Source organism: Chiloscyllium plagiosum, unplaced genomic scaffold (assembly GCF_037043375.1).
Source record: "Chiloscyllium plagiosum isolate Xiang-an unplaced genomic scaffold, Cpla_swu_hap1 HiC_scaffold_45, whole genome shotgun sequence".
NCBI lineage: Eukaryota > Metazoa > Chordata > Chondrichthyes > Orectolobiformes > Hemiscylliidae > Chiloscyllium > Chiloscyllium plagiosum.
In genome coordinates this window covers 786,586-813,987 of record NW_028270183.1, presented here as the reverse complement: position 1 = coordinate 813,987, position 27,402 = coordinate 786,586, and the positions used below count along the sequence as shown (strand labels likewise).

At 42.0% G+C, this 27,402-nt stretch overlaps 2 protein-coding genes across 10 annotated transcripts in view; one reads left to right on the top strand and one right to left on the bottom strand.

Moving 5' to 3' along the window:
• Positions 1-4,193: 4,193 nt before the first annotated feature.
• LOC122540157 (interleukin enhancer-binding factor 3 homolog) overlaps positions 4,194-27,402 on the top strand; it is a 28,293-nt gene continuing 5,084 nt past the window's right edge. For 2 of the 3 annotated variants that reach the window (XM_087983476.1, XM_087983474.1), the window contains exons 1-10: positions 4,194-4,375; positions 4,962-5,059; positions 5,146-5,257; positions 6,304-6,411; positions 7,227-7,432; positions 13,545-13,685; positions 13,931-14,068; positions 14,210-14,347; positions 16,804-16,966; positions 17,512-17,613. In XM_087983476.1, the coding sequence (XP_087839602.1) occupies positions 4,330-4,375; positions 4,962-5,059; positions 5,146-5,257; positions 6,304-6,411; positions 7,227-7,432; positions 13,545-13,685; positions 13,931-14,068; positions 14,210-14,347; positions 16,804-16,966; positions 17,512-17,613 (1,252 nt within the window). In that variant the 5' untranslated portion in view covers positions 4,194-4,329. The remainder of the gene's footprint in view (positions 4,376-4,961; positions 5,060-5,145; positions 5,258-6,303; positions 6,412-7,226; positions 7,433-13,544; positions 13,686-13,930; positions 14,069-14,209; positions 14,348-16,803; positions 16,967-17,511; positions 17,614-27,402) is intronic. The other variant, XM_087983475.1, reaches the window with a different exon arrangement.
• Positions 14,930-27,402, bottom strand: part of qtrt1 (queuine tRNA-ribosyltransferase 1) — a 41,988-nt gene continuing 29,515 nt past the window's right edge. For all 7 annotated transcript variants that reach the window (XR_015754495.1, XR_015754496.1, XR_015754497.1 and 4 more), the window contains one exon: positions 14,930-22,095. The gene's annotated coding sequence lies outside the window, so the exon portion shown is untranslated. The remainder of the gene's footprint in view (positions 22,096-27,402) is intronic.

Here is a 27,402-nt window from a genome sequence, read left to right as displayed (position 1 = left end):
CTCCAAGGCCCCAAGGGATCCTTCCATATCCGCCACAAATTCACCTGCACCTCCACACACATCATTTACTGCACCCGATGTGGCCTCCTCTATATTGGGGAGACAGGTCGCCTACTTGCGGAACGTTTCAGAGAACACCTCTGGGACACCCAGACCAGCTGGGGGAGTCGGTCGGTTTATAGTAATTAGGGATATATTTCCCTCCCCTCCCCTATCAACGTTCAGAAAAGACCACTCCCTCCATGACTCCCTCGTCAGGTCCACACCCCCCACCAACCGCAAGAAATGCAAAACTTGCGCCCACACCTCCCCCCTTACTTCCCTCCAAGGCCCCAAGGGATTCTTCCATAACCACCAAAAAATTCACCTGCACCTCCACACACATCATTTACTGCACCCGATGTCGCCTCCTCTATATTGGGAAGACAGGCCATCTACTTTCGGAACGTTTCAGAGAACACCTCTGGGACACCCGGACCAACCAACCCAACCACCCAGTGGCTCTATACTTCAAGTTCCCCTCCCACTCCACCAAGGACGTGCAGGTACTTGAACTCCTCCATCGCCAGACCATAGCAACACGACGGCTGGAGGAAGAGCACCCAGGAACCCTCCAACCACAAGGGATGAACTCAGATTTCTCCAGTTTCCTCATTTCCCCTCCCCCCACTTTGTCTCAGTCTCAACCCTCGAACTCAGCACCACCTTCCTAACCTGCAATCTTCTTCCTGACCTCTCCGCCCCCACTCCAGTCTATCACCTTCACCTTAACCTCCTTCCACCTATCGCATTTCCAACCCCCCTACCCAAGTCCCTCCTCCCTACCTTTTATCTTAGCCTGCTTGGCACACTTTCCTCATTCCTAAAGAAGGGCTCATGCCCAAAACGTCGATTCTCCTGCTCCTTGGATGCTACCTGACCTGCTGCGCTTTTCCAGCAACAAACTTTCAGCTTATAAGTGATGGGCAAGCTTTGGGGGTCAGGTAATGAGTTGCTGGCTGCAGAATTCCTGGGCTTTGACCTGCTCTTGTAGCCACAGTATTTGTGTGGTTGGTTCAGTTCAGAATGTGGATGGGCGGTGATTGAGTGATAATACTGTTGAACGTCATGAGGTGATGATTTGGATTCTCTCTGTTGGAGATGATCGTTTGCCTGACACTTGTCATCGCAAATATTGTTCAGATCCTGTTGCATGTAAGTACTCAACAGGAAGCGGCAGGGACAGGCCACTATAAATGCCGGAGGAATCACCACAGAAGCGCTTCACTGGAGGCTCCCAAGCACTGAGGATGTCACCTAGACAGGGGACGAAACGTTTGCAACAAAAACTTCCAGCTCGGCGAACAGAACCACAGCAACGAGCACCCGAGCTACAAATCTTCTCACAAACTTTGAACACCTACGGGCGAGAGGCGCTATGGCAAGCCAGGAAATGGGAATCCTGCGCTAACTGCCTAAGCGCCACATACGAACAACTCCGGTTCCTGCATGAATGCCGAAAGAATCAAATCCTTCCACCAAGTGTCAGATACAGACCACCAGTCAACAATCCACAAGCCAGAGACACAGCCAGACAGAACGGACTCAGGATGATCCAGGTAATGATTACAGACGCTCACAACAGACTTCACAAATACAGACAAGAAATTGCGTGCCAAAAGTCGTTAATTTCAAAAACCACCAATCAGGAATGGACCCGGACCATAGAACAGGCCGTCACCAGAGGACAGAACAGGACCACACACCACAAAAAAACGGCACTAAAAGAAAAAATGGCCAAACTAACGCACAACAAAGAGGACACCACAACACACACCTGGGTTAAAAACCTCTCCCACAGACAGCTCACAGACACGGAAAGAACAATACTGGCCAAGGGACTCAACTACAACCACAGGGACGCCAAGACAGCAGACTTCCTAGCAGCACTAGAATGCACACTCAGGAACAATGGACTGACAGAAGAGACACAACAAACAGTGAGACAAAGTATCGTACCCCTGATAACAAGGAAAAGACAAACACATAACCTCAACACCAAGGAGAGGGAAACACTAAAATCACTAAGAAACGATAAGAATATAATCATACCACCAGCAGACAAAGGCAGAATGACGATCATCTTGGACAAAGCAGAGTACATCCAAAAAGCACAACAACTACTTGCAGATACCAACACCTACCAAAAGAGGGAGTTTGACCCCACCCCACAGCTCACCAATAGGATAAACAACACACTGAGGAACCTACAAAAAAACGGACAGATAACCAGGTCGGACCTACAAAGAATGAAACCTGTGAAAGCAACAACACCCCCAGATTCTGTGGACTACCTAAAGTGCACAAATCAGACATCCCACTCAGACCCATAGTATCACTACCAGGGACACCATCACACAAACTGGCCAAAGAACTACAGCAGAAACTGAAACATCTGATCAGCGGATCCAGACACTCTATACAATCAACACAGGAATTCTTGGACATCATCAGAAATATACACATAGACAAGGAAGAAACCATGGTCTCATTCGACGTAACAGCACTGTTCACCTCTATTGACAAAGCCCTAGCCAGAGAAACAATAGCCAACCTGCTGAACAGACATAACAGACAACAGGACGTTGAACCCATCAACAAAGATGGCATACTTAAACTACTGGACTTGTGCCTCACAACACACTTCACATTCAACAACCAGATATACGAACAAATCAACGGAACACCCATGGGCTCACCGATCTCTGGACTCATAGCAGAAGCAGTAATGCAAAGGTTAGAACAAACAGTCTTACCACAAATTCAACCCAAACTCTGGGTCAGATACGTTGATGACACCTTTGTAATCATTAAAAACACGGATATAGAGAAAACACACCGGATCATCAACTCCACACTCTCAGGAATCCGATTCACGAGAGAGGAAGAAAAGGACAACCAACTCCCATTCCTAGATGTGAGGGTACAGAGAACACCAAACGGAGAATTCACCACCAAGGTACACAGGAAAGCCACACACACAGACCAAGTCCTGAACTATGAAAGCAACCACCCCAATACACACAAACGAAGTTGCATCAAGCCACTATTCGAAAGGGCCACAACACACTGCAGCACACCAGAACTGCAAAAAGAGGAAGAGGAATACCTATACAATGTATTCGCCAAAAACGGATACCTGCGCAATTTCATCAACAGATGCTTAAGGGAAAGACAACAGAACGAGGACATGCCGCAACCCAAAGGACTAGCCACACTACCATTCATCAAGAACATCTCTGAAATGACGGCCAGACTACTGCGACCACTAGGACTTATAACACCACACAAACCAACAGCCACTCTCAGACAACAACTCACCAAAACGAAGGACCCGATTCCCAGCATGAGCAAAACCAATGTAGTGTACAAAATCCCATGCAAGGACTGCACAAAACACTATATAGGACAAACAGGAAGACAGCTAACGATCCGCATCCACGAACATCAACTAGCCACGAAACGACACGATCAGCTATCCCAAGTAGCCACACACACAGACGACAAACAACATGAATTTGACTGTGACAACACTACCATTATAGGGCAAGCGAAACAAAGAACAGCCAGGGAATTCCTAGAAGCATGGCACTCATCCACAAACTCCATCAACAAACACATAGACCTGGACCCAATATACCGGCCATTACAGCGGACAGCTGAAACTGACAACCGGAAGCGGCAGGGACAGGCCACTATAAATGCCGGAGGAAACACCACAGAAGCGCTTCACAGGAGGCTCCCAAGCACTGAGGGTGTCACCTAGACAGGGGACGAAACGTTTGCAACAAAAACTTTCAGCTCGGCGAACAGAACCACAGCAAGTACTCACTGCTTCAGTCTCTGAGGAATCATGGACAGCGCTTCAAAATTTTGCTGTCACCATTGCTCAATCCCACTTCTGACCTTTGTGGCAGGAAGGACATTGAAGCAGCTGAATTTAGTATCCTTTGATTACAAATCACTGCCTGCCATAAACTCTATAAGCAGTTCAGTTGAGGCCTTGGAGAATACCACTTTGGCTGAGTGTTGAAAGTAAATTGTTTATACCACGAGTATTATCACCTTCACTCATTTTGCATTAGCATCCAGACCTATTGAGATATTAGCTGTTGATGTGCTTTGGTTTGTGAAGAATTCTCATTGAGTGTACACAATTAACATAATGGCAACTGAAGTGGCCCATAACGAGGGCCCAACTTTAATCTTCAGTTTTATCTTTAGCCTTTAGAGTTGATATGTGAAAAAGCAATTGGAACTGCCAACAGACCCCTCGGTGCAGGAGAGGCAATGCGAAGAGTCTTAGAATGTCTGGCTTCTGGAATTCTAATGTTAGGTATGTGCCTCATACTTGATGTTTTTGCCAGAAAGTTAACAAATAATTGTATTTTTTTAAATGTAAGCAGTGATGCTTTTAGTTTAATTTCTGTCTCTCTGGTCCTTTGCTACAATTGCATGGCACCCACATAAAATATGACTGTGTGAACTGCTTGGGGTCAAAACCCTTCTAGCAGCATTTGCTTTGACAAACCCACAGAGTCCAAGGTAAGTTGGCCAATTTGAGGTGGCAAGGCATATTTGACAGCAAGGTGGTTATCCCTTTAATATAAAGGAGGCACAACACGTTGGTGTCACTTTGAAGGTCACTAGAACAGAAGACAGTTTTCTTGTATTCTGCATCCTATCTCTGATTCATGTAATTTAAAGAAATGTATTGTATCCTGGGTGATGCCTGTTGGTGCACATTTATGTAGACTACATATGTGTTTCTATTTTGCTCTGCCAGAAGTTGCCACAGTCCTATGTTGTGACATTGGCCAGCTGCCCCAATTGTTCTGTATTGTTTCAAATTGTGGGAAGAGATATGTTGTCTTTGTAATCTCTCTTTTCATCTCTCTGACATTCCAATGTTTTTGCTATAGATGGACCTGGTATCTATGATCCTTGTGAAAAAGAAGCAACGGATGCCATTGGCAGTCTCACCAGACAGCAAAGAGAGGACATAACCCAGAGCAGTCAGGTAAAACATATCATTTTAACTGGCTTGATTCTGTACTTCTGAATTGCATTATGTGAATTGTTTTAAATCCTCTTCATTGCTTTTAGCATGCACTGCGTCTTGCTGCTTTTGGACAATTACACAAAGTTTTGGGAATGGATCCATTGCCTTCCAAACTCCCTAAAAAACCTAAAAACGAAAATCCAGTGGATTATACAGGTAGGAAGTACAAAGTATGCAACCCTTTAGTGTCAGTTGTGAATAATTTTGTTGTTGCACTGGTGTTACACCTGTAAAAACTTGATTTATAGCTCAAATGTAAGATTCCACCTTTTTCTGTTTGGTGCTAACTGTTTGGTGTTAACAATCAACATTAAGTGATTTCAATTATTCCTTTTCTATTCAACGTTCAAGGTAAGTGTGTTGAAATTAGTTGCAGCCTGCTAGCTGTCAAAAGTCATTGATTGGATCCTGGGTTATAGATATTTTTAACTAACTTATTCAAGTGTGTTATGACACACACCTCTGGAACAGAAGGAACTTGAACCCAGGCCTCCTGGCTCAGAGGTAGATGTGTGACCACAGCATCACAAGAGCCCTTAGATCAGAATTATAGCTTGGTCTTTGTGTGCCAGTGGCAGATCATGCAGCTCACGCTTTGTGACAATTTTCCCATTTCTGTTACTTTTCCTCATCTGTTTTATGCCAAATGATATTTATCCTGAATGGTAAGTCTTCCCTTTCCTGTTCTATTTTGTATTCTGACATAGCTTCTTCAAAAATGTCTGTGCTCACAGTTGGAGCTGAAATCATGCAATCACATCTTATTCAATTGACTGTAGTAAATTACAGATTGCGGTTTTGAAATATGGACAATGACGAGCATAGTTATTTTTGTCATTTACAACACATCCCACGTCATTGTACATCACAATATGTATGCTATCTGCCCCACCAGGACTGTGATCCTATGGAAATATGTGTGTTAACCATTTATTTTGGCGGGGGAGGGAGGTGGGAGTGTGAGGTGGAGAGGGAACCAACGGGAGAGTCTGGGAAATGCCCACCACCATCACCCGCAGAACTCATTCAGGCAATCTCTGATTAATTCTATGCAGGACTTTTGTCTTCCCCATGTGATACAAAGGGAATTGAACCTTTAAGCACTCTGTAACAAGAACACAGATTGTGTGTGTATTTAGACCTCTTGTTATCTTTTATTACTTGTAGATGTAATATGCATTTGAATCTGTTAACTTTTTCAGTTCAAATTCCTCCAAGTGCATTTAGCACACCAGTAAAGCGGCCAATAGATGAAGACTCTGGTGAGGACAAGTCTCCAAATAAGAAGAAAAAGAAAACTCAGAAAAAAGGCAAGTTGATGATGACGAGCTTCCTGTAGACATGATGGATGGACAAATCAATGTATTGCAAGGAATTTTCAAGTTTCAAGGGCAGCTAGGGACAGGCAATAAATGGTAGCCAGCCAGCAACTCCCACATCCCATAAATTTAAAAATTTTCAAGTTTCATCATGGGACAAGGCATTTTGTGCACATAAACTTACTGAAATATTATTGTTATAACTCATCATGAGTGAAAGAGGATAGACTCATTCTATTTACACTCCTGTCTCATGGAGAAATTTTAACAAAGTAATTTTTAATGTTCCACAGAAAACATAATGATATCCATTCCTCTGTTGTAAGGAAGAGGATACTGCGCACACACTAAAAAAGCTGCACAGGTCTCCAAAAGACAAGGATAGTTGTTTACTTACTTAGATAATGGATGCCGGCAGTTGTCATACCTTTTTTGTGTGATGGTCTATACATGTAAACTTTGCTTGATGTTTTCAAGCTTCTTAATTTGGAATGTGGCCACTGCAATTAAGTCAATTAAGCCATTATCTGTGATCTACATTCATAGTCAATGTTGGTCATGAGAATGTGATGTTGAACTTGAACCCTGGCTGTCTTTTCATTCCCTGGCCAAGATTAAAGGTTAATTATAGCATCCTCCATGTCATGCTGTGTGGGTTCGGACAAATTGGCGTAGAGCCAAGGTTTAACAATGTGTAGAGATGAGCAAGTCCAAGAGTGCTCCCTTCAGGAATTATTTTGTAAACAGTATATTGGAGTTGTTTGTAACCTTTGATTTATGTTGTAAACTTTATTTGTGACTCTCAGCAGCTGAGGAAAAAGTTGAACCTGCTCAAGCAATGAATGCATTGATGAGGCTCAATCAACTGCGACCAGGTCTTCAATACAAATTAATCTCCCAGACGGGCCCCGTCCATGCTCCTGTATTTACTATGTCCGTGGAAGTTGATGGAAAAAGCTATGAAGCATCAGGGCCATCTAAAAAAACTGCAAAGCTACATGTAGCAGTCAAGGTATGTATCGTTGCGTTCCGAGAACCATAAAGTAGACATTATGGGATTACAGAGAATTTATTGTTACCTTTGGAATTGCAGAATGAACGGGTTAAGAAAACGCTTTGTTATATTTGCTGTATAAAGTAAGCAAATTTCTTTGGAAAGCCATGAACAGCAAAATTTTGAGGAAAAAATGGAGTTTATTGCTTTAACTGTTGTGCAAGTAGACCTGAAAAAACCCAATGGATCTATTTTGTTGAGTACACACCCAGAAGCTATTTTCAACGCACTCCTGCTGTCAGAGTTGTACCAGTATGAGAGGTGATCTTTCTGAAGTTTGCAAGGATACAGACTGAGAGATTGTAATGTAAGAGCCAAAATTTGGAGTGGAAAACTGCCCTTTCTGTATCTATCTGAGTGAGGTTGATTTGGAGGGTGGGGGACAGGTGAAACCTGATAAAGTTTCAAATATTAAGATTCCTAACCATTTACTCATCTGAATCTGAAATCTGATGTGAAGTTTTCCTATCATTCTCATACTCATATCTTGTCAACAAGAAACTGAAAAAACTGAGAGAAAATCTTGTTCTATCCTTTTTAATTTGGATTCTTGATCTCCGGGTTTTCTCTAGTTTTTTTACTCAATTGCTCTGCAGTGCTATGTCATGTATATCTCTGCCTTTTTTGTGTAATTGGGACTAAGCAACATATAGGTGTATAGAATAGTAGCTTAGATGATAATCAATTTGCCATGTATCTGAAGAATAAGTTTGCCTATAGTTAATGTTTTTGAGTTTATTGAAAAATCTGGTGAAAGTCTGTTTTGTTTCAGTTAACACAAATTAAGCAATTAACTCATTTTGGTGATCAAATAAAACAATTACAACTTGGTATGGCTCACCAAGTAGTGTGCCTTGATTTCCAGTGAACTACTCCTGTCAGAGTTGCACCAGCATGAGGGCTGGTCAATGATCTTAAAGGCTATGAATGTTTGTCTCAGCTATCACCTTCCTCACTAACCAATAGATAAGCAGCAGTGCCTTTAGCTCATTCTCCTGTCAGTCATTGTTAAATATCTTCCCAACTTTGTTGAAACCTCTACCTTTTTATTATAAGTTTTCTGTGCACTTGATGCTGACTAAGCCTTTGATCCCTTTCGTCCAGATAAATTTGTCTGTTCCTGTGTATTCTGCCAAGCATCAGAATGTTTCTCTGCATTAAGTTGTACTTTTCAGTTGTCAAGGGTTTCAGGTCAAGCTCATTTAAGAAATCATATGGCAGCCTGTGAAGTCAAAAATTATTTCATTTCTTGTTTCATACCAAGTAAAGGCATGTCATATTCACTACTTCAGCCATAGATTTTATTCATTGCCTACTTTTCTGAAACTGTTGTTTAAAAATAGACAGTTCTGCACAGACTCAGAATAATCTCAAGACTCCCTAACCATGGTGAACGCTTCTTTTGAATGATTCTATTAACAACTTTAGCTTGTGGACTTGCTCCAACCTATCTCCAACTTAGCAAAATATAGCTGCAGAAACTAGTGAATTGTGGTGGACAATTAAACAACTGGTTTGGATTAGAAATTGGCTGGCTGGAGCCACCACAGACATTCTCCTCTCAATGATGGGAGAACCCAGCGCACATCAGTGCAAAATGTAAGGCTGAAGCATTCACAACAATCTCAGCCAGCAGTGCTGAGTGGATGGTCCATCCTGCCCTCCTCCAGAGGTCCTCTGCATCATAGATGCCTTTAGCCAATTTGATTCACGCAACATGATATAAAGACATGGTCTGAGGCACTGGGTACTGCAAAGGCTATGGGTCCTGACAATGTTCCAGCAATGTCAGGAATAAAAGAATGACTAGGGTAGGAATAGGTCCAGTCAAGGATAGTAGTGGGAAGTTGCATGTGGAGGCTGAAGAGATTGGGGAGACACTGAATGAATACTTTCCGTCAGTATTCACTCAGGAACAGGACATTGTTGCCGATGTGAATATTGAGTCACAATTAATTAGAATGGACGGCTTTGAGGTATGTAGGGAAGAGGTGTTGGAAATTCTGGAAAAAGTGAAAATAGATAAGTCGCCTGGGCCTGATAGCATTTATCCTAGGATTCTCTGGGAAGCAAGGGAGGAGATTGCAGAGCCATTGGCCTTGATTTTTATGTCCTCATTGTCTACAGGAATAGTGCCAGAAGACTGGAGGATAGCAAATGTGGTTCCCTTGTTCAAGAAGGGGAGTAGGGATAACCCTAGTAACTATAGGCCGGTGAGTCTCACTTCTGTTGTGGGCAAGGTCTGAGAGAGAATTGTAAGGGATAGGATTTATGAACATCTGGATAGGAATAATGTGATCAAGGATAGTCAGCATGGTTTTGTGAAGGGCAGGTCGTGTCTCACAAACCTTATTGGATTCTTTGAGAAGGTGACTAAGGAGGTAGACGAGGGTAAAGCGGTAGATGTGGTATATATATGGATTTTAGTAAGGCGTTTGATAAGGTTTCCCAGGGTAGGCTACTGCAAAAAATACGGAGGTATGGCATTGAGGGTGAGTTGGAGGTTTGGATTAGAAATTGGCTGGCTGGAAGAAGACAGAGGATAGTAGTTGATCGTAAAGGTTCATCTTGGAGTGCAGTTACTAGCGGTGTTCCGCAAGGATCTGTTTTGGGACCATTGCTGTTTGTCATTTTTATAAATGACCTGGAGGAGGGGTTAGAAGGTTGGGTGAGCAAGTTTGCGGATGATGCGAAAGTCGGTGGAGTTGTTGACAGTGAGGAAGGATGTGTCAGGTTACAGCGGGATATAGATAAGTTGTAGAGCTGGGCAGAAAGGTGGCAAATGGAGTTCAATGTAGGTAAGTGTGAGGTGATTCACTTTGGTATGAGTAACAAAAAGATGGGGTACTGGGCTAATGATCAGATACTTGGTAGTGTGGATGAGCAGAGGGATCTTGGTGTCCATGTACACAGATCTCTGAAAGTTGCCACCCAGGTAAATAGTGCGGTGAAGAAGGCATATGGCGTACTGACTTTTATTGGTAGAGGAATTGAGTTCCGGAGCCCTGAGGTCATGTTGCAGTTGTATAAGACTCTGGTGCGGCCGCATCTGGAGTATTGTGTGCAGTTTTGGTCGCCATACTATAGGAAGGATGTGGAGGCACTGGAACGGGTGCAGAGGAGGTTTACCAGGATGTTGTCTGGTATGGTAGGAAGATCGTATGAGGAAAGGCTGAGGCACTTGGGGCTGTTTTCATTGGAGAAAAGAAGGTTTAGGGGTGACTTGATAGAGGTGTACAAGATGATTAGGGGTTTAGATAGGGTTGACCATGAGAACCTTTTTCCACGTATGGAGTCAGCTATTACGATGGGGCATAGCTTTAAATTAAGGGGTGGTAGGTATAGGACAGATGTTAGGGGTGGATTCTTTACTCAGCGAGTCGTGAGTTCATGGAATGCCCTGCCAGTAGCAGTGGTGGACTCTCCCTCTTTATGGGCATTTAAACGGGCATTGGATAGGCATATGGAGGATAGTGGGCTAGTGTAGGTTAGGTGGGCTTGGATCGGCGCAACATCGAGGGCCAAAGGGCCTGTATTGCGCTGTATTTTTCTATGTTCTAATAATACTGAAGACGTAAGCTCCAAAACCTGCCTCCTCCCCAGTTAAACTATTCTATTACAGCTACAACACTGGAATTTATCCAATAATCTGGAAAATTTCCTAGTTATGTCCTGTTTTCACCCAGTATGCCAGATCCAACCCAGCCAATAACCACCCATCAGGTTTCTCCCAATCATCTGCTTTGAGTTTCACTGGGGCTACTCCGCTCCTGATCACATCACAGCCTTTGCTGAAACTTCAACAAAAGAGCTGAATTTCAAAGGTGAGGTGAGAGTGACTTCCTTTTCGCATCCAAGGCCATACCTGAGCAATGTGGCATCGAGGAACCCCAGCAAAACTGGAGTCATGGGAATCGGTGGGGGGAACCTCACCACTGTTTGGGGTCATAGGTTTTTCAAAGTAAGATGGTTGCGGATGTTGGGCGGTCAGTCATCTCCCCACAGCAACATCCCCACAGCAGTTCCTCAGGGTAGTGCCCTAGTCTAATCGTCGTTTGTTTCTTTCTTAATGACATTCCCTCCATCATAGGGTCAGAAATGGAGATGTTCGTTGATGATTGCACAATGCTCAGCACCATTCATGACTCGAATACTGAAGCAGTCCATATCCAAATATTGCAAGATCAGGATAATATCCAGTTTTGGGCTGAAAATTGAAAATATCACATAAATACCAGGCAGTGACTACCTCCAACAACACAGAATCTATCCAGTGCTACTTGATGCATTGCTATCACTGAGTCCCTCACTATCAAGTCTGGGGTTACCATTGACCAGAAACTGAACATGACTAGCCATAAGAGTACAGAAGCTTGGAGGCCTGCAGTGTGAATACCTCACCACCTGACTTCCCAAATGCACAAGTCAGGAGTGTGATGGAATACTCCCTCTCGTTTGGATGAGTGCAGCTCCAACAACACTCAAACTTCACACCATCCAAGATCAAGCACCATATCCACAAGCATCCATTCCTCCAGCATCAACACTCTTTTTCAGCATTGCATACCATCTACAAGATGCACTGCAGAAATTCATGAAGGCTTCTCGGGCAGAATCTCTAAAATCATAACCTCTACCTTCTAGAAGCAGCACCAAATACATGTGAACACCACTACCTCCAAGTTCACTCCAAACCACACTCTATCCTGACTTTGAATTTCATTGCTGTTCCTTCGCTGTCATTAGGTCAAAATTCTGGAATGTTCTCCCTAATGGCATTGTGAGTTAACCTACGACATATGGGTGCAGTAGTTCAAGAAGGTAGTTCACCACCACCTTCTCAGTGGCAGCGAGGGATGGACAATAAATGTTGGCCAGCCACAGGTGCCCACATCCCTGACTAAAAATTTTAAGAACCCTCTGAATTGAGTATGAATATTCCACTTTCCTATTATGTAATGGCTTTGGACTCCCAAACCATTGTGGGTGGAAAATAGATGTGTTGATCATCTGATTGAAACTCTCTTCAGAAGTAAACCTTTTACTCCAAATTCCAGGGAAAAAATAGAGTCTAGAAACCTTCAGATGACAAGATGGACAACTCCTCCAGCCAGGAGAAGAAAGCCCTACCACAGTCACTCTACTCAGTGCAAGGGAGACTAGTTCACTTCCACTTGCAAACGTTCCTCACAGACCTGGCATCAATCTTATCTTGAAATCAGGAAATGCATTCATCCCAAATAACAGCAAGAGAAAACACAGCTAGGCCTACATCGTGTACACCTGTTTAAAAGGACTTGATCTTAACAGAACACAAAAGCAAATCATGTTAATTTTCTAGCAATGTACTTCATTCTCTAGAATCCATCTTTGCATGTGATTGTTTGTCTTTGTATGTGAGGGAGTAGGTGTTGTTTGTTGCATTGTATATTTTGGGATGTTGTATGAATAAATATCATCTTGCAATTTCTGAATTGACAACACTCAAAAGATAAAATCTCCTTCTAAACGGGCATCCTTTGCAGACACCTGACGGTAGAGGCAAATGACAAAAGTCATTCTACGGATTCGCACCTCTCTGAAGAAGGGCTTATGCCCAAAACGTTAATTCTCCTGCTCCTTGGATGCTGCCTGACCTGCTGTGCTTTTCCAGCAACATATTTTTTAGCTCTGATCTCCAGCATCTGCAGTCCTCACTTTCTCCCTGTATATGGTGATAACATTCGAAACATTTAATCTCCATATCATTGTAGGTCAACTACATATACACCTGAATTCAGGTCACAAAGGTCTTCGTTTTTTGAAAGGAACTTGAGGATTGCATTGAAATTATAAATTAACAACAACTGTGTGCAACTTTTATCATTTACTTTTGATAAAAAGGTTGGCTCATCACAGCTGCAATTCTTTGTCTGCCTTATGCGAGAAGAATCTGCTATAAGATTTTTAAAAAACATTTATGCTATTGTTTTGCGGAGTTAATTGGTGTAATGCATGCTATTTTCTTCCATTTATGTCACTATGGTCCTTAATATTGACTTGCTCTAATTATAAACTCATTTCCTTGCAGGTTTTGCAGGATAAGGGACTTCCTACTGGAGTTGAACCTGAGAAAGTTGAAGAAACTGTGGTTAAAATAGAACCCAAGCCAATTGTTCCAGCTCCTGCAGCAGTAACCGTGAAGACAGTATCTGTGACTCCAGAGGCTGAGGTACAGTACCATGTCTGTCAACAGTTTTGACTCTGCACACTTTTAATACAATCTTCATGCAAAGTGCTATTTTCAAGCAGTGGTAGAAATTCACTTGGGCAGTATGATTGACTAATTTTGTTAGTGATGAGTTGGCCTCTGAGTAGGAGTGATGTCTTTGAAGATAACTTTCACCTGAGCCAGAGACGATTGATACCCGATTCGTTTACTTGATTGCATATTCTGAATTTTTGTCTTCCATTCAGAGTGCACGTCAGCAAGGTCCAATTTTGACCAAACAGGGGAAAAATCCAGTTATGGAACTGAATGAAAAACGACGAGGACTGAAGTATGAATTAATTTCTGAGACTGGTGGCAGTCATGATAAACGGTTTGTTATGGAGGTAAGAGTTGACTTTGTACTGACCATATTGCTGTTTAGAAATGTGTAAAATATTACTGACTATCTTTTAAATCTGAAATTAAATCATTTAAATAATCTTAACAAAACATATGAATAAATCAGAAATATTTTTATCTTCCAGGTTGAAGTTGATGGCCAGAAATTCACTGGGTCAGGCTCCAATAAGAAAGTAGCTAAAGCACATGCTGCATTGGCAGCTCTGGAGAAACTGTTCCCCCACCAACCTCCTGTAGAAGTAAAGAAAAAAAGGATTGTTCAGGTAAGTCATTGACACCAATGGGATGAGGAAAGGGCTTGCATTCTAGTTTTAGCCTCACCATGAGACAGAATGTGGTCTGCACCAATGTAGACACATTATGTCCATTGTATGTTTTTGCTCCTGTGTTGTGGTAATGGTTTTGTTGTTGATTTGAGCTTGGATTACTCAATTAGAGGCATCCGTATTGATGGCACTAAGCCCTGTTCATACCTATTGCCCTACGTTTGCTTTCGCAATGAATTGCTGCATCATGGTCCAATGTCGAAAATCAGAACAACTTTTGTTTTCTTCCAAGCTAAACCAATGGATTAGTTTTCTGGTAAAATCACTAGGCTGTGCTCAATCTGGGTAGTATGGCCTTGTCTCTTGTTAACCTCCGCTAAAATATGTGGCTGTGAAAATGACATTAAGCTTCGCTTTTTGGCTTTATGTCAAGTAGGTACTTGATACTGGTTGATCTAAGCTCTTTGTTGAGTTAATAGCCGTTGGAAGATGACATTGTTGAAGTTTAAGGAAAGTCTTCGAAAAATTGATGTTTTCAAATTAATAATTATAAAGGAATAGGGAGAAAATATCAAAAAGTCTGCTGACATATAATTTAATAATCAATTACAATAAGTAGACAAAGTGTGAGATACAGGGTGCTTAATAAGTTAGATAATAATACGGAACGAGGACATGACAGAAGTTGAATAAGTAATCACTCTTCACTATAGAAAGCACTAATAGCATTCCAAAAATTCTAAATAATCAAGGAGTAAAAAGGCAAGAGTAAATAAATACAGTAACTGTCACTAAATGAAAATACTGGGGCTAAAGACTGATCTGTTCCCTGGATCTGATGGGATGCATCCTAGGATATCAAAAGTAGTAGTTACAGAGAATGAGAGTGCATATTCGTAGTAGTCTTCCAGGATTTCTTAGATTACGGAAAAGTGCCTGCAGATTGGAGAACTACCAGTGTAATACATTTATCTAAAAAGAAATGGAAACAAAAAGTAAGACAGTGAGCTTCAGCTCTGTTTTAAACAAATTTTTGAAGTTTGTTATAAAGGATGTAATAGCAGAGCATTTAGAAATACATAATATGATTAAACAGAGTCGGCATAGTTTGATGAAGGGGAAAGAATGCCTGGCAAACTTTATTAGATTTTATTTTGAGACAATTACCAGCAAGTTGGAAAAAGGGAAAGCAGTGAATGTAATATATTTTAATTGACAGAAGGTATTTGTTATGGTACCACATATGAGGCTAATTAATAAGCTAAGCTAATATGGGTGATATGTCAGCATGAATGGAGAACTGGCTAACTAATAGAAGACAGCAATGGAACAAGGGGAGACATTTTCAGGACGGCAACCTGTAAGTAGTGAAGTGCCACAGTGACCAATGCAGAGCTCTGATTTACAATATGTGTTAATGTTTTGGATGACAGAAGTGAATGTACAATCAACAAGTTTGTAGATGACAAAAGTAGGTGGATGGGTAAGCAGTGAGGATGACAGTCTGCAGAGATATAAACACGGGCTCACAAATGGGCAGAAACTTGGTGGGTGAAATAAAATGTGAGAAAATGCTTTTTGATAGGAAGAATAGAGGTATTGAATGTTACTTCAGAGAATCAGCAGAGAAAGAGGCCATTGAGCCCATTTTGTCTGCACTAGCTCATTAAATGAGTCCCAATCTATTGCTGTTTGCTGACACTCTTGAACACTATTTTTATCGAGTGCCCTTAGGAATGTCTCAATTAAACCTGCTTCCACCATGCTTAGAGGCAGTGTATTCAAATTTTAGATGAAGACTGCAGAAAACTACAGCATAGAGATATTTAGAAGGCCTCATGCATAAATCACAAAAGGTTTGCATTTAAGTTCAGCAAGTAATAAGGAAAGCAAATAAAATGTTGGCCTTTACTTCACAGGGAATGAAATTTAAAATAGGAAAGCCTAAAAAAAGTACTCTCAAAAAAAAGTTTCATCACAAGAACTATTAGAAGAGAGCAGTTCAGAATACAGTTGCTGCTTATTCGAAGATAATAGCCAATATGGACTTACTGAGCAAAATGACCTGTTTGTATTAGGTTTTGATGTGTATTCTTCTGAAATGCTTTAAGATTGTCTATATTCTGTTTTGGGTTACGTCTTATTACGTGGAGGAAACCATATCTGTGTTCAGTTAACCTTTCAAGAGATGTCTTAAACAGTGCATCAAAATAAAATTAGATTGGGCACAGTGTTTTTTGAGTAGTGTGCACTGTGACTGAAATCTTGAGTGCAGATATTTAGGACAGTTGTTGTATAATATGGAATTACATGACCTGATCTAAACCTAACCAATCATTCTCATGTTTCTATAAGTCTAGTGTCAGGAAGATTAAAACATATTGGCTATATTACTCAAAGAAATAAATGTTTTACAGTTCAAAATCAAAGTAAACATGTCTGTCTCCAAACAGCCACAGCAACACAACATGGGATTTAGCGGTGGTATGGGAATGGGAGTCCTCCCTACTGGTCCTCCTTCAGGTCCTCCTGTACAGAGAGGTAGAGGCAGAGGTCGTGGAAGAGCTGGCAGAGGTGGTTTCCAAGCATCCAACAATTCTGGCTACTTGTCTTCTGGTAAGAGTTTTTGACTGACCCTTTTGTTTTCATTAAATTGGAGAATACAGTGAATCTTCTGCATCCAAACATCCTGCAATACACCCTGGGACAGTGACTCAACATTTTCAGTAATAGCAGCATTTCCTTACTATTCACTGAATTCTGTCAATGTAACCTCTGAACGTGGCCTAAGGAAGTAATGACTTTTTTTTTTCTTGCATCAGCTATTTTGTGGTTTTCTTTAAGTGATTATGTTAATACCAACTAGAAGCCAGAACAAAACAAACCAACCTCTGTCCTGTTAATCTGATAGTAAAATGAATAACCAGAATGGACAGCCAATGTAGAGACAATTACTTCATTCATCCATCCTTCCAATTTTGGTTTCATGCTGTCTATTGAAAAGTATGTGAAATTGACAGTGTAGGCCTTTCATCTGTGTTTCAGGTTTTTGATCTTTATGTTCTGACCTTTGAGTGCAGTTAAATTGAGAGGAATTATTGCCCAGGCTGTAATCTCTGTGTTAGCTCCACATGACATGTACTTTTTGTTTCTCTTGCCAGGGACTGGTTATGGAGGAGGAAGCTATGGATATGGTGGTAGTGGTGGAGGAGGGAGTGGTGCTAGCTATGGTTATGGATCCTCTAACTCTTCTGGTGGATATGGTAAGATTTCATTTTAAAATGTATGTAACTGACAACTTTATAAGACCATATACTTCATGTTATCATCCAGCAAGAGGCTGAGGGTAGTTTTTACATTACCGTTGGGAGTTCTGTATAAAAAGAAAAGGGTGAAACTGCATGTCAGTCAACTATCTGCATTCTGGCAACACACTGCAATTATGACTTGTCTTAATGCAAGAGGAAAGTGATAAAGATTGACATTTGAGTTCTTTATGTAATGAGTGAAATTGTTTTTTTTTGAATAAGAGCATATAGTCCCCAAAACGAGTTAGAAGTGCTGTATCCTCCTATCATGGTCAATGCCCTAATGATCTGGCTTTTGGCTCTGAGGGACTGGTAAATAGTACTTCAGATTGTAATAAAACAAATTAGATTGCTGGTTTAGAGGGAAATTGAGATGCAAGGACTGTAGTATAGTATTATTGGCAGGATTTTAATTGTTCAGGTATTGAATGTTAGAGAGTAAGGAATTCAGGAAAACATGTTGAATTATGTTCAAGATAAAACTAGAAAAGAGCATCGCTGGATCTGGTGCTCAAGATTGAAATATCTGGGGTTAACACTTGAGTAACACTGGTTTTTATAGTATGAGGGTGACCTTATTGAGGTTTATAAAATGAGGGGGCACGGATAGGATGCATAAACATGGTCTTTTCCCTGGAGTAGCGGAGTCCAGAATTAGAGGACATAGGTTTATGGTGCGAGAGCAAAGATTTAAAAGAGACGCAAGGGCAACACAAAGTGGCGCTTGTATGAAATGAGCTGCCAGAGGAAGTGGTGGAGGCTGGTACAATTACAACATTTAAAAGGCATCTGAGTGGATATATGAATAGGAAGGGTTTAGAGGGATATGGACGAAGTGCTGGCTAATAGGGCTAGATTAATTTAGAATATCTGGTTGGCCTGGGTGAGTTTCCATGCTATACATCTGTGACTAAATTTTATTAGTAATGGAGAAGAACAAGGTAGTACTCTAATTTGCAAGAGGGCTTGCTTAAGTGGTAGAGGGTACTTTGGTCAGGATAAAATGGAACTAGAGATTACATAATTGAGGAAGATATGCTACAAGTACAAGTTATGAATATTCCAAAAAGAGGAAAATACAGGACCATTCCAGGTCATTTTGGTTTATTAGGGAGGTATAAAGTATCAAGAGACAACAAAAAAATAGGATTTGTGATTTCCAGTGAATCCTACAAGTCAGGTCCAGACAAGAAACAACGAACTGATAGAACAAGTGAAGCAGAATATCCAATGTTTACAGAAAAAGGGAATGCTGGCAACATGTTGGTGGTAGAGAGGGAGTAGGGGATAACTGCCAGAAAATTGGATAGCAGCAAATGTAATATGCTTGTTTAAGGAAAGCTATATGGAGAGTTTCAGCAAATACAGGTCAGATAGTTTAACATGACTGATTAAAAACCATTATCAAGAACAAACTTGATGGATACTCATTTATGAGTTAATTAACTACTGTTTGATGTATATTAATAGTCTGGAGTCAATTCAGAATTTGCTGAAATGTCACATTTGGAGAAGTGGCAAGCAGTGAGGATGATGCAACTCTAACCAGGCATAGGCTGGTAGAATAGACGGACAAGTGACAGTTGGAATACAAAGGAGTGAGATTTGGAAGAAAGGGCAGGGGGAGGCAATATAAACTTAACATTCCAATTCTAAAAAGAATAAAGGAACAGACGTGACTGGGAGTTCATGTGAATTGGCTCCTTAAGGAGAAGGCATGTTGACAAAAAAGTTAATAACAAATCATTTGGGATCTTGGCTTCGTAAACTCCGTGTATTATGCACAAAGTGAGCAATTACGCTGAAGCTTTATAAACCTCTAGGCGAAAGTGAGGACTCCAGACGCTGGAGATTAGAATCGAGAATGTGGTACTGGCAAAGCAATGCCGGTCAGGCAGCATCTGAGGAGCAGGAGGTTCCTGCTCCTGATGAATAGCTTTTGCCCGAAATGTCCACTCTCCTGCTCCTCGGATGCTGCCTGACCTGGTGTGCTTTTCCAGCACCACACTCTTGACTTTATAAACATCCTTTGGATGCCCGTTCCAGAAATCGCGCGGAAGAAGGATGCAAGGATCTTTGAGAGGGTGCAGAGGAGATACCAGGATGGTTTCAGGAATCCAGGATTTCAAGTTGAAGAGGCTGGTGTTGTTCTTGGAGATTGAACGGAAACCTGTTTTTGGTGTTCACGATTATGACAGGTTTAGATCAGTACTATCGTTAGCTGATCATATGAGGACTTGGGGGCACATCTTGAGGAATATGAGGAAAAATAATTGACAGTTATTTGCAATTTGAAACTCATTGCCTTGTGGAAATGAAGGCAATCAACGATTTAGAAAGGAGACAGGATGTACAGTTGAAGGAAATAAATTTGCAGGACTATGGGAATAAAACCGGGTAACAGAACTGGCAATTTCAGAGAATTAGTTTGGACTTGAGGTGGTACGGTGGCTCTGGTTAGCACTGCTGCCTCAGCGCCAGGTACCTCTGTTCAATTCCAGCCTCGGTTGACTGTGTGGAGTTTGCACATTCTCCCTGTGTCTGTGGGTTTCCTCCGGGTGCACCGGTTTCTTCCCACAATCCAAAGATATGCAGGTCAGGTGAATTGGCCGTGCTGAATTGCCCGTAGTGTTAAGTGGGGGCTTTTGCCCAAATCGTCGATTTTACTGCTCCTCGGATGCTGCCTGAACTGCTGTGCTCTTCCAGCACCACTAATCCAGAACATAGTGCATTAGTCCGGGGGAAAATATAGGCTAGGGGAATGGGTCTGGGTGGGTTCCTTTTCGGAGGGTCTGTGTGAACTTGTTAGGCCGAAGGGCCTGTTTCCATGCTGTAGGGGATCTAATTAATCTAATCTAAATGGCCTCTTTTTAGTTCTCAAGTTATCCATCTTAAAAGCTACAAACATAAAGTATTGGAAGAAAGTCTTGTTACTACATTATAATACGTTGGTCAGGCTCCAAATGAAATTCTGGGTGCAGTTCTGGTTGCCACACGATTGAAAGAACATGATTGCACTGCAAAGGGTGCTGAGGAGATTCACTAGGATGTTACCTGGGATAGAAAAACTCGGTTATGAGGAGAGACCAATAGGCTGGGTTTGTTTTTCTTGCAGCAGAGGAGGCTGATGAGTCTGATTGAGCTATACAAAGTTGAAAGACAGTTTTTTAGTTCACATATCTTTTCCCATGTAGATATGTCTAAAGACCAGAGGGCATAAGTTTAAGGTGAGGAGCAAGTTGTTTAGAGCAGGTCTATGTGTTAAAATATTTTCTCCTAGATGATGTTAGAAATCTGGAATGTGCTGCCTGAGGGGAAAGTGGATGCAGGTACTCTCACAATGTTTAGAAGCATCTGGACAATACTTAAAATGCGAGGGCACAATAGGCTACAGACCAAGTACAGGTAAATTGGATTAATATAATTTGCTGTTTGTTGATTGGCATAGTCGCTGTCGGTCACAGAGCCTGTTTCTATACTGTATGACTCTGAAACTGGAGGAATAAATTAGATTTCAATTTTGTTTGGTCCTCTGACCTTTTTGCTGCAGTGGTTGATCTTCTGAGGAACTGCTGGAAAATGAAATTGAAGTTTCAGCGAGTTTCTTGTTTATCTCCATAGTTTATGGGTAAATGCCATACAGACTGGTTAGGTCCAGTGTCTATATGTTGTAATATCCATTACCCATCTGGGACTTCATGTAGGTTGGCCTCTGATTAATGTCAATCTTCATATTGGGGAAAGGGCAATAATATAGTTAAACTCAGAAAAAACATTCGGACAAAACTAAGTGCAAGCTGAAGTGTAGTCAGTGACTCCATTTGTGTCCTAGTCATATACACTTAAAGTCAACCTCAGAAGGCTGGTTGGTAGTGCCAGAGCACTCTTCCTGGGTGCAGTTTTGAGAGTTGCAGTTTGTACTTGATGTTTTGCTGAATTATAGTTTGAATATTTTATATTTCTCTGCTTTGTAAGCCACAAGAAGCAAACATTTATCAACAAACTGAAATCTGCACACAAAGAAGCAGCTTGTCTGAGAAAAAGCCACTTGCACGAGGTGACGGGAGCAGAGAAATCTAAAAAAAAATTGGCATTCTACCTTTTTACCAAGCACGCCTAATTTTTTTTTTTCCTCTGCTCTGTCTCCCAGCTGCAGGTGACTTTTTCAAAGACAGCTTCCAAGATTTTCCCTCTGGCTAGAGGGTGAAAATTCATACAAAAACCTGTCCCTCCCACTTTGGTCTAACTCATTTGAACTGTTGACGCCCAAAGTCTGCAGGCACGTTCTGGACTGTGTTGCTTCATCTGGACTCTGACATTTTGTGCCCACTGGTTTTTGACTTCGAATTCTGGCATCCATCAGACAAGTGTCTTATCTGCAGCATTTCTAACCTTTTGACGAGATTTGGGGAGGAGACTTCTACAAGACCACAGCATCTGAAAAGCAATAAATGTGTTATAAACAATGGAAAAGTACAAGGATTTTGTTTTCCAAAGAAGCAATTATGGTTCCCCGTTTTTAAAAAAAACTCATCAGGATAGTTCTCTATTGGAACTTCCACATACTGGCGGTGTTTTGAGGCAGGACTTGGTCAGATCTTTAAATGGCCCAAATAATTTAAACCTGGAATAATAATGTTTCAACATGTTTGAATTTAATGTTTAATGTTGCAGCTATTTATGGGTTCACACCTTATGCTATAATGCAATTGATACCAGTGGGAAGCATTTTTGGATGGTGTTGTAGATAAGACATTTAAACTGTCGGCCAAATGCTTCAAAGTCTACATGTTGAAAATGTGCACTTGAAATCGCAGCCAGACAAGATAACCCCTTTGTAGATTTATCCGTCAGTGTTTTGTTGTTAGCTTAATTTGGCATCTACTTTTAAGTTCTTAAAAACTACTGAACTGGAATTGAACGTCCAAATATCATTTTGCTGCTTAAAAAGCCCATGGCTTCCCTGTCATCATAACAGAAACATCTGGCATGGGGAGCTGAATTCTCTTTTGTGTCAAAGTGGGTTTCGCATTCTTTGGTGCCCTATAAGCTTTTTTTCGCCCTTTTTATAACTGTCTACAAGCCTTTGCCCATGAATCTGTTTGTTTGAACAGAAGTGGAGAGGATTCAGTCTGTTCAGATGTGGAAGTGTTCTATTGACGATTTTTGTGACATGAGTTTAGGGCAACGTTCTTTGTGCAAAAAAGGCCTTTTTGTTGAACGAGTCTTCGCTTCATAATTAAATCTCATCATCCTCTATTCCTATAGCTCTCAAATCCTTTATTCAGAAATTTGCTTCATTATTGATCATGTTTACTGAAGTTTTGGTGGTTTTTAAGTTGCTGTATCTCCTGTAGATGAGAAGAAATTGCACCTGACTTCCTTCCTGAGCTATTCAACTGATTATGGTTTGTCCCCTAGTTCTGAGCCATGACTGTTCCACATTATACCTAAATACGTTAGTTCAGTTTATAGTGAGCTGGATGTGCAGATATGGTTCTGGATGGAATTGGTAGTTTCATCTGGGTTGCTAGGTTTCAGACAAAAATATAACCGCAGTATCTGTTGAGATTTTCTTAAAGCAATTCCCTTTTGACAGTTTGTGTTTTTCAACAACACTCATTATCTGTTCAGACAGTATGTCATTCAATGCTAACCACCTTCGTTGCACCAAGTAACACTGGGTCTCGTATATGCTGCATTGTATTGAGTTATTTGAATGAGTGGAATATTCTTCCAAGTTTTAATTTTTGAAATTAGGCACAGCATTTTAGGACAGACTCTATGGTGTCAATCAAATTGATGGTATATTGGTGATATCTGGCTCTGTTCTTGCTGGTCTTTATTTTTGTTGGTTTTGGTTGTATATCAGTGACATATTGATCCTGTACCATCAAATAATACAGATTTTAAGTGAACAATCAGGTTGCACTTCTGGGATTTTATGTATGACCTATTTTACTGTGCCTCCCAATCAGTTAACATTTTAATGCTTTTTTTGTGTTGTAACTTTTTTCTACAAGAGAACAAATGTATAGCATCCTGAGCAGGACCGATGTCGAATTGTTTATTCAAGTTCAATAAAAGTTTTGATGGAATAAAACAGAGCTATGAGTGACAATGGCTTCAATCTCTGGAATGAGGTGGCACTATGGTAGTGGCATTTTTCTTTCTGCCTCACTTGTTTGATTAAATGCATTGTGTTGACAAATTATACCTGGGATTTTCTACAAAGCGCAATGGTTACCCACTCTGAGTTATTGTACAGTAATTCCTTGTTCAAAGTTATAGCTGCATTCCTCAAGTGTCAACTTTAAGTGAAAGACATTTTTTTTTAAAATAAAAGTTAGCTTTAGAAGGATAGCAGTGAAGGCAGTGCAATGTTCCTCCTGCAACATGTATGAGGTGAGGGATGCCATCGACGTCCCTGCCGATTACACTTGCAGGAAGTGCACCCATCTCCAGCTCCTCCAAGACCGTGTTAGGGAACTGGAGCTGGAGTTGGATGAACTTCGGATCATTCGGGAGGCAGAGGGGGTCATAGATCAGAGTTATAGGGAAGTAGTAACTCCAAAGATGGCAGATAGATGGGTGACAGTGAGGGGGACTGGGAGGAAGCAGCCAGTGCAGGGACCCCCTGCGGCCATTCCCCTCAAGAACAAGTATACCGTTTTGGATACTTGTGGGGGGGATGACTTACCAGGGGTAAGTAACGGGGCTCAGGTCTCTGGCACGGAGCCTGTCCCCGTTACTCAGAAGGGAAGGGTGAAGAAGAGCAGAGCAGTAGTAATTGGGGACTCGATAGTTAGGGGCACAGATAGGCGGTTTTGTGGGAACGAGAGAGACTCACGATTGGTATGTTGCCTCCCAGGTGCAAGGGTACGTGATGTCTCTGATCGTGTTTTCCGGGTCCTGGAGGGGGAGGGGGAGCAGCCCAAAGTCGTGGTCCATATTGGCACCAACGACATAGGTAGGAGGAGTGCCGAGGATATTAGACAGGCTTTCAGGGAGCTAGGTTGGAAGCTCAGAGTTAGAACGAACAGAGTTGTTGTCTCTGGTTTGTTACCCGTGCCACGTGATAGAGATTCGAGGAATAGTGAAAGAGAACACTTAAATGCGTGGCTACAGGGATGGTGCAGGAGGGAGGGATTCCGGTTTTTGGATAACTGGGGTTCTTTCTGGGGACGGTGGGACCTCTATAAACAGGATGGTCTACACCTGAACCTGAGGGGCACCAGTATCCTTGGGGGGAGGTTTGCTAGTGCTCTTGGGGGGGGGTTTAAACTAACTCTGCAGGGGCATGGGAACCCAGATTGTAGCTTCAGGGTGCAGGGCCAGGAGTGTAGGGAGGTTAGGAACATGGCATCAATTTCCAAGGAGGATGTCTGTAAACAGGAAAGTGGCTTGAAGTGTGTATACTTCAATGCAAGAAGTATACGAAATAAGGTAGGTGAACTTGCAGCGTGGGTTGGTACCTGGGACTTCGATGTTGTGGCTATTACGGAGACATGGCTAGAACAGGGACAGGATTGGCTGTTGCAGGTTCCAGGATTTAAATGTTTTAGTAGGGTCAGAGGTGGGGGTAAAAGAGGGGGAGGTGTGGCATTGCTTGTCAAAGATAGTATTACAGTGGTGGAAAGGACGATGGATGAGGACTTGCCATCTGAGGTAGTTTGGGCTGAGGTTCGGAATAGGAAAGGTGAGGTCACCCTGTTAGGAGTCTTTTACAGGCCTCCCAATAGTCCTAGAAACGTAGAAGAAAGGATAGGGAAGGTGATTCAGGAGATGAGTGACAGTAATAGGGTGGTGGTTATGGGGGACTTTAACTTTCCTGATATTGATTGGGAAAGCTATAGCTCAAGTTCGTTAGATGGGTCAGTGTTTGTTCAATGTGTGCAGGAGAGTTTCCTGACACAATATGTAGACAGGCCAACAAGAGGTGAGGCCATACTGGATTTGGTTCTGGGTAACGAACCAGGCCAGGTGTTAGAATTAGAGGTAGGTGAGCACTTTGGGGATAGTGACCATAATTCAGTGATTTTTACTCTCGTGATGGAGAGGGATAAGTGTGTACTACAGGGCAAGAGTTATAGCTGGGGTCAGGGAAATTATGATGCGGTGAGGCATGACTTAGGATGTGTGGCCTGGAAAAGTAGACTCCAAGGCAAGAGTGTAAATGATATGTGGAGCTTGTTCAAGGAGCAACTATTGAGTGTCCTTGATAATTATGTACCTGTCAGGCAGGGAGGAAAGGGTCGTGCGAGGGAGCCGTGGTTTAATAAGGAATTGGAATCCCTTGTTAAATGGAAGAGGGCGGCCTATCTCAAGATGAGACGTGAAGGTTCAATTGGGGTGATTGAGAGTTATAGGGTAGCCAGGAAGGACCTGAAGAGAGAGTTAAGAGCAGCAAGGAGGGGACATGAAAGGTCCTTAGTCGGTAGGATTAGGGAAAACCCTAAGGCTTTCTATAGGTATGTTAGGAATAAAAGAATGACTAGGGTAGGAATAGGTCCAGTCAAGGATAGTAGTGGGAAGTTGCGTGTGGAGGCTGAAGAGATTGGGGAGACACTGAATGAATACTTTTCTTCAGTATTTACTCAGGAACAGGGCATTGTCGTCGATGTGAATACTGAGTCACAAATAAGTAGAATGGATGGCTTTGAGGTATGTAGAGAAGAGGTGTTGGAAATCCTGGAAAAGGTGAAAATAGATAAGTCCCCTGGGCCTGATGGCATTTATCCTAGGATTCTCTGGGAAGCAAGGGAGGAGATTGCAGAGCCATTGGCCTTGATTTTTATGTCCTCTTTGTCTACAGGAGTAGTGCCAGAAGACTGGAGGATAGCAAATGTGGTTCCCTTGTTCAAGAAGGGGAGTAGGGATAACCCTAGTAACTATAGGCCGGTGAGTCTCACTTCTGTTGTGGGCAAAGTCTTAGAGAGAATTGTAAGGGATAGGATTTATGCACATCTGGATAGGAATAATGTGATCAAGGATAGTCAGCATGGTTTTGTGAAGGGCAGGTCGTGCCTCACAAACCTTATTGAATTCTTTGAAAAGGTGACGAAGGAGGTTGATGAGGGGAAAGCGGTAGATGTGGTATATATGGATTTTAGTAAGGCGTTTGATAAGGTTCCCCATGGTAGGCTACTGCAGAAAATACGGAGATATGGCATTGAGGGTGAGTTGGAGGTTTGGATTAGGAATTGGCTGGATGGAAGAAGACAGAGGGTAGTAGTTGATGGCAAAGTTTCTTCATGGAGTGCCGTCACTAGCGGTGTTCCGCAAGGATCTGTTTTGGGACCATTGCTGTTTGTCATTTTTATAAATGACCTGGAAGAGGGGTTAGAAGGTTGGGTGAGCAAGTTTGCGGATGATACGAAAGTCGGAGGAGTTGTTGACAGTGAGGAAGGATGTGGCAGGTTACAGCAGGATATAGAGAAGCTGCAGAGCTGGGCAGAAAGATGGCAAATGGAATTCAATGTAGCTAAATGTGAGGTGATTCACTTTGGAAGGAATAACAAAAAGATGGGGTACTGGGCTAATGGTCGGATACTTGGTAGTGTGGATGAGCAGAGGGATCTTGGTGTCCATGTACACAGATCTCTGAAAGTTGCCACCCAGGTAAATAGTGCGGTGAGGAAGGCATATGGCGTACTGGCTTTTATTGGTAGAGGAATTGAGTTCCGGAGTCCTGAGGTCATGATGCAGTTGTATAAAACTCTGGTGCGGCCGCATCTGGAATAT